Source organism: Bombus bifarius, unplaced genomic scaffold (assembly GCF_011952205.1).
Source record: "Bombus bifarius isolate JDL3187 unplaced genomic scaffold, Bbif_JDL3187 scf7180000009869_frag, whole genome shotgun sequence".
NCBI classification, from domain to species: Eukaryota; Metazoa; Arthropoda; class Insecta; order Hymenoptera; family Apidae; genus Bombus; species Bombus bifarius.
The window spans coordinates 1-8,037 of NW_022885387.1; the positions used below are offsets into that span (position 1 = coordinate 1).

The following is an 8,037-nucleotide window of genomic DNA, read 5'->3' on the forward strand; positions in this document are numbered from 1 at the left end:
CACGCCCCTAACCCTAATTCTAATGTAAACCCGACATTTATAATGTAAAAAATGTATATGTAATACAAAAAGAATGCAGAATATAGGTACTAATGTTTAATCTGATTTTCTGTAATTTTGACAGTTTTGTAATCTTTTATTTTTATATTTTTATATTTTCTATATCTTTGTGCTCTTGTATTTTTCATACAATTTTATACTCAAGTAACAGTATAAAAAGGATACGAAAAGTATGGAATGGCAATGCATGTAACGGTACGTGAATGTTACGCGTGCGCAAGATAACCAGGAGAGGTTGTATAGGAATCAAGAGGTCGTTGGACAAAGAGAACGTTTTTTAGCATTACCTTATGTTTAAGACATTCATATATTCTGCAGATATTAGTTCCTATCAGTATACCCACGTCGTTATTAACAAGATGTTTATGTATTTCCATTATCTTTGTTTTAAAATTCACTGTTATTTTGGGAATTTGTTAAAAAATCTCTTAATCCTTTTAGGAGATGTATCACTCTAAACTGAGATCTAAACTCAGATCACAGGTTTTTTTTATTTTATAGATTAGATTCACAATTTGTCCAGTTTGGACATTTGGTAGAATTTTTTAGCTGTTAGATTATTATGTGGGTAGCTACCCCCAGTGGGATACCATCTTCGTGTTTGTTTCGTTGTGTCCTTTGTGAGGTCTGCTGGGTATTTCCCTTTCAGCCTTCTATCCATGTTTGAGGTGTTGATCGTTTCCGCAGCTAGCCAGTTTGGCTGTGTTCCTATTCTTTCTTTGTATTTTTCTGCGTGTCTGCTAATTTTCTCTTTGACCATTGGTATTCCCAGGTCCTTCCGTATGCCTTCGCTTCTAACGTACCATGGGGCGTTTACTATTGTTCTAAGAATTTTAGCTTGTACTGTCTCTATTTTGTTTATATGGCTCATTGCCGCTGCCCCCCATAGTGGTATTCCGTACGTCCAGATAGGTTTTATGATCGTTTTGTATATTTTTAATTTATTTTCTATGCTTAATTTGGATTTTCGACTTGTTAGCCAATGCATTTGTCTCCTAGTTGTCTGTATTTTGTCTATTATTGATTTAGTATGCTGTTTCTATGTGAGTTGTGTTTCTAGGTGGTCTAGTCCTAGGTATTTGACTTGCCTTGTTTGCGGTATGTGCGTGCCGTTCGGTAGGATGTTTGATGGTGTCTGTTTTCGCAGTGTGAGTGTAATATGGTTGCATTTATCGGGGTTTGCTTTTATTTGTTTATCTTGCAGCCACTTTTCTATTTTTGTGATATGTTCTTGTAGTAATTTGACTGCTGTTTCTGGGTTAGTGTGCCTGACTAGTACAGCTGTGTCGTCCGTGAGTGTCAGTATTTTGCTATTGGTAGTTGTTGGTATGTTTTGTGTATAGTATTGATCCTAAGACGCTTCCTCGCGGAACCCTTGCCTTGATGTCTTTAACTTCAGAGTATGTGTCCTTGATTTTTATTACGAAGGTTCTGCTGCTTAAGTAAGATTTTATTAATTGGTATATTTGCTCCGGAAATTGTTTCCTGATTGTTTGTAGTAGGCTTTCGTGGTTTATTTTGTCAAATGCTTTATCTATGTCCATAGAGAGGGCTGTACAGTATTGTTTGTTTTCTAATGCTAGTATTATTTCTTTAATGAGCCTGTGCATTTGCTCTATAGTGGAGTGTATGTTTCTGAATCGAAATTGGTGATCTGGTATTAATTTTTCCTTCTATATTATATGTTTTATGCGGTTGCATATTATTTCCTCTAGTATTTTGGAAAACACAGGAAGTAGTGATATTGGTCTGTAAGATGCAGTTTGGTGTGGTTCTTTGCCTGGTTTAGGTAACATTATGTCCTGTGCTAGTTTCCACAGTTTAGGAAAGTATTGGATTCTTAGTATTGCATTGAATATTATTGTCATTAGTGTTATCGCTTTTGGCGAAAGGTTTTTCAAGATTTTACCATTTATTAGGTCGATTCGTGGTGCTTTATTGTTTTTTGTTTTCTCGATTATGTTTCTAATTTCTTGTGCTGTTGTTTTAGGTATGGTATAGTGGTTGTCAGTTGAGGTACTAGTGGTAAACGCATCCTCGTCCGTATGACATTTGGGGTTGCTGTTGTTGATATTATGTGGTATAAATGTGTTTCAAAGGTGGTTGGAAAATTCTTCAGCTTGCTCTTCGTTGCTTCTTGCCCATGTGTTGTCTGCCGTCCTGATTGCTGGGACTAGTTTTACTGGTTTCTTTTTTTTCGTGGCTTTCCATAGGGAGTAGTTGGAGTTCTCGTGAGCAGAGAGTGACTCTATGAATTTTGTGAATTCGTTATTGTTGTGCACTTTTATTTTGTTTTTTATTTCCTTTGCAAGTTTGTTTAGGTGTTTTTTGTTTTCTCGTGTTCTATGTTTTTGCCATTTTGCTTTCGCTTTTCTTTTTTCTCTAATTTTTTCAAGTATGTCTGATGGAATTATTTTTGTTTGTCTGTTGGTTGGTTCAGGTATAGTGGTTGTCCATGATGCTTCTAGGATAGTTTCTGTCAATGGTGTTACTGCCTGTTCGACGTGTTCGGGTGTTTCCAATGGGATGCTGCAACTGGTTTTGCTCTCGATTATTTCTTTAAAAATTTGCCATTTGGTTGTTCTGTTGCATAGTGTCCCTGGATTGCTATAAAGTATTAATTTGTTTCTGTAAGCAATTGGGCTGTATGCAATGAGGCTGGGTGTTATTTTTAGTTTATTTGCGTTTAGTCCCTTTGTAACTGCAAAATCGAGTAGGCCAGGTATTTTGCTCAGGTCTGTCGGCCAGTATGTCTTCCTGTGGATAATATATTGAGATTGTTGTTAATGTATTTTTCCAGGGTTCTACCTCGAGGTGTGGTAATTCTTGATCCCCATAGCGTGTGGTTTGCATTGTAGTCTCCCGTTGCGATATACTTGTCACCTAAGTGTTGAAAGTACTCTTCCCACGTTTGTGATGTCATTTTGTGTCGCGGTGGTACATATACTGCTGACAACTGTAAATGGTTGCTGCTAGTTTGTACAGTAACGGTGGTTGCTTGTATATATTCCTTACTAGCTTGGCTGTGTTAGTGGTGTTTAATGTCGTTTCTTATTATTACTGCGGTCCCTCCGTGTGATTTTCCTGAGGGATGCTTGGTATCATATATTATGTAGTACGGTATTTTTATGTAACTTTTTATAGTGAAGTGTGTTTCCGATACGAGTAGTATGTCGATATTATTATTATACAGGAATGTTTTAGTTTCTAGGGCCCTTTGTTGTAGTACGTTAGAGTTCCAAGCTGCTATTTTAAGCATGTCCATTTTTATTTTTTACTTAGCAAGTTTGTGAGTAGTTGTAACATGACTGTTTGTTGTACTTGTTGCCTTAGTATTGTGTTTTTCTCACTTACCATTTTTCTTAATATCTCTGTACCTTTAATGGATTGTCTGAGCATTTCTTTGATTTCTGTATCGTCTTCGGTGTTGTTGCTTTGATTCTGTTTGTTTGTGGGCGTTGTTTGTCTAATGTTTTGGGTTACTTGCGCGTAGCTGCGGTTTCCTTGGGGATCGGTGTTTCCGTTTATAGCTTTTGGTTCATTTTGTGCTTTCAATGTTGCTTAATTATCCGTTATAGTTTGTTGTGGTTGGTAGTTGTTGATTGATCTATTGCCAAGTGGTGGAAACTGTTTACGTTGTGATTGTTTTCTGATTTCGCATCCTTTATAGCTGGCTGGGTGGTTTCCATTACAGTTGTAACATTTTACTTCATTTATTTTCCCTACGTATGGACACTGTGTTGTTAAATGCTTCGTATCGTATCTTGTCATATTGTTTATTGCTCTTGTTTGATGACCAATTTTTGCTAATTCGTCACTTAATTTTTTTTGTGTAGTTTTTGAATGTAGTCCTCTTATAACTATTTCGTAGTTCCTTTCCGTTTTCAGCTGGTATGTGTGGTACACAGCGTTTTTTCTTTTAATTCTTTTATCACTTTCCTATAATTTTCTGGGGTGTTTATTTGAATTTTTACTTGTTCTAATTTTGTTTGTTTTATTGTGTAGTTTTCCTTCCCAACTATATCGTTTAGTCGATCAATAAGCGGGCCTATTATCTGGGCGTCGACAAATATTGGTGGTGGTTTTGTAGTTTGCGTTGATTTAGTTGTGTTTTTGGTTGTTGGGTCGTCTATTTCTTCCGTAAGTGAGCTGAAGGAGTTTCTTAATGGTAATTCTTGCAGCCATCGCTGCTTTTCTGTATCTGAATTTCCTGTTATTTTTCGTTTCTTGTTATAACTTGCCACCTTCCAGCTTTCATCCTGTTGGATTAATTCGTTATTGGTAATATTCTCTTCATTGTTTGGTATTGTTTCCATATCAACTTCGTTTGTAGCTGAGCATTCCTGTTCTTCGTTTATTGGTTGGCTTGGTTTTGATATGTTTGTTGTTTTATTTATGTAGTATTGTTCGTCTTTGTTAATTATTTTTATCGGTGGGATGTGCTTTTTCATTTTAGTTTTGCTTGTAGTCTTCTTAGTAGAAGACACGAGTTTCCACCATTTAGCTATGGGCGTTGCCGTTCGTAACTTTCTCTTCCCCACTTGCCGCACTTTTTCTGAAGCACTGTTTTACACGTCCGTTTGGCTCGGTTGCTCTGGCAGAACTCGATTTACAACATTGAGAACATTTATATCGAAAATTCTTTCTCGCATGAAGCTTCTGTATTAATACAAAAGGCACGAATTAAGATATATGATTGTTAACAAGTATTAGAGCACTTGCTGATCTTATAGATTTTATAGAAAATGTGATACATGATTGACCAAGATTATTAAGAAAATGAAGTTTACATCCGTATGAGATTAACGATCCGAAATACACACTTTGTGAAAATTCGTGACAGTTTGAGGAAAAGTAATGAATTAACGATTATGTGACAGCAATTAAAATCCATCGATCTAAGGTCTTTATTAAATTAAATAGTTCAAAATCGTTTACATATTAGGTGATCCCATAAGTTTTTGTGTATATATTTATACACTTTTGTGTATATATTTCATGTGTCGATTTCTAAACATACGGCCATACGGGACCAATGCACTTGAGCTTAGCTGATCGAGAACAGGCTAGAGTAGATCTTCGTGGGCATAAGATCGTAATATAGTGAACACAGTGACTTCTAACAGTAAAAAATCACGAGTGAAATGCGTATCCATTTTCGACATCTCATGTTATATGAATTTCGGAAAGAAAGTTCGGTAACAATTGCCAGGAAAAACATATGTGCTGTTTACGGAGAAAATACGCTTTTATCTCGCACCTGTAGGAAGTGGTTCCAACGTTTTAGAGCTGGGAATTTCTGTTTAGAAGAGGAGGTACGTTCCGGGCGTCCTCCTCAGACAGACGGAGATAAAATTCGGGATCTTGTTGAAAAATCACCAAGTTTGACAGTTCAAGAGATGTCAAATGTCCTGAAAATACCTAAGACAACGATTCATAGGTGTTTAAAAGAAATGGGGATGGTGTCAAAGTTGAACGTTTGGGTGCCCCATGAACTTACGGAACGGAACCGTCTTGAACGAACGACAGCGTGCATGTCATTAATTGCACGTAATAAACGTGAACCATTCCTTAAACGCCCCTGGTAACTGGTGATGAAAAGTGGATACTTTTCGAAAACCCTGAACGGAAACGTAGTCGATCCCAACGAAATCAGCCACCTGAACGCTGTGCAAAACCAGGGTTACATCCACGTAAAGTTCTTTTGTGTGTATGGTGGGATTATAAAGGAATACTCTATTTTGAACTTTTATCTAGTGGTGATACCATTAATTCAGACAAATATTGCGCTCAGTTAGAAAAATTAAGGGAAGCACTAGCTGAAAAAGGGCCAGGTTTAGTGAATAGGAACAACGTTATCTTCCATCACGACAATGCTAAACCGCATGTCGCGAAAAGCGTTACAAAAAAATTGTCTGAATTTAATTGAAAAATTTTACCACATCCCCCATATTCCCCAGACATTGCCTCATCTGATTACCACCTGTTCAGAGCATTACAACACTTTTTAGTAGCTAAAAAATTTGAAAATGTTGACACTCTCAAAAATAGCATAGAAAATTATTTTAAAGAAAAACAAGAGAACTTTTATCGAGACGGAACCTACCAGAAAAATGGGAAGAAGTTGTACAACGAGAGGGGGATTACATTTTTTCATGAAACTGAAAGGTATGTAAACGATCTTAACATATATAACCTCTCGAAAAACGGCACGAACTTATGGGATGACCTAATAATTAAACAACTATAAATATATCAAAAGATTATAATAAAAGAATGTAATAGAATATCTAATGTCCGTACTTGTAAATACAACGAAAAACGTAACGTGTAGATTGCAGATGTTTATGAATGTAAAATTTGCGAAAAGCATATGAAAGTTATACACATAAAATATACAAATATTGATATATGCACGAAAACTATGCGTATATGCACAAAGATATGTACAATTTATGAGTAATATGTCTAATATTGATTTATTAACGTTATGTGAATTGATACAAAAGGATATTTAACAATTTCGTTTTAAATAAAAATCTATTTATGACGACGCGCCAAAATTCGCATTACGATAAATTACGATAAATTATAAATTGCTTTTCCGTATCTGCAGCACTCGAATTGTACAAGTAATGTGTGCGTTTGAGGGCCCGACCTTTTGGTCGACCGCGCCATACCTACAGTAAAAACGCATACTGGCTTCGCATTTAGACGTTCGCGTTCGACTTGGGAATGGCGCGCATAGATGGTCGGCGCGCGAGTTGCCCTCTCCTTGCGGATCATTGGACAAGTTAAACCTACCCTTTCGGGCGGTAGCTCGCTTAGCTGGCGCCACGCGATACCTGCCACCATATAGCTCGGTCCCAGCAGGTTGGCTCTCCAGCCGATTATTCCTGCTCGGCAACCATTTTGTAGGCTTACCGCTTGCACCGACGGTCACAGGTTTCCTCTCCAGCTCGCACGCTTCGTGCTTTTTTCTGCGCCCCGGTTCTTCGTTACTGTTGTTTTCTTGGTTCTATCTTGTTTATTGTTCTATCTTCGATCCAGTGTTCTGTTTGTTGTATCCGTTTATTTCTTCGTTGCGATTCTTTGTTTGGTTGTTGTTGTTGTCTCTATAAACTTGAAATATAAATGCAATTTCCTTTTAAATACAGTAACGAGGTTTATTCAATTTCGATAACATTGTATTAGTAAGATATCGAAGCTAGCAACTTTTCGTTGAAGTTTATTTTATATTTCTTAAATTATTCGGGTAAAGATAACTCCACACTGACGGCCTATTGTCCACAGACAGATGTCGTAGTAATCGGCGGACAATGTCTGTCAGTGAAACTTAAGGCGCGTACGGGCAGACTACAGGCGTCTGTAGACATTGCCTGCCGACAACACATGCCAAAACATGTATATAAACTGCCTGCAAGCAACGTCGCTTGTCCACTAGAAGTTTGCCGGGTATCACTGCGTATCGATGAGTCGAAGATGCCTTGGAGATGCAACACACGGATCGTTTAAATCTACCTGTAATCCAATCAAGCTAGCCTAAAAAAAAGACAAATTCAACATTAAATTGTATCGGACATTTTGCTACAACGCTCAACTGATAGAAATCATGCTCAGGAACAAATATATGTCTTTGCTAACTTTCTAAATATATGTAGACGACGTTTTAAATTGCTAGTAGTTGAAACAAACAATATGATATATTTTTGAGTGATCTATAAGGATTTACAGGCCCACTGGGAAATCTTATTAGTGTTCTCTTGCACTATGTATTAAAGCGCATCAACACCGATAGAAGCACTGTACACGCGATATCGTCGCGTCGTGTCTCCTGAAAATCGCCGATAAGTCGCTCGAAACTTTACTGGAAACATTTCTCCATGTTCTACTGACAATCACATAGCATGTGTCATTGCTGGAATTTGATAAATTTGGTTGAGAACACGAAAGAATTTTCCGTTTACAGTAAAGCAA

General features: G+C 37.1%; 1 protein-coding gene across 1 annotated transcript; it reads left to right on the top strand.

Moving 5' to 3' along the window:
- The first annotated feature begins 5,204 nt into the window (after positions 1 to 5,204).
- On the top strand, positions 5,205 to 6,087 carry LOC117215932 (histone-lysine N-methyltransferase SETMAR-like). The gene is made up of 2 exons (XM_033462490.1): positions 5,205 to 5,567; positions 5,956 to 6,087. The coding sequence occupies exons 1-2, from the start codon at positions 5,205 to 5,207 to the stop codon at positions 5,977 to 5,979; spliced, it is 387 nt and encodes a 128-aa protein (XP_033318381.1). The 3' UTR covers positions 5,980 to 6,087.
- Positions 6,088 to 8,037: the final 1,950 nt, after the last annotated feature.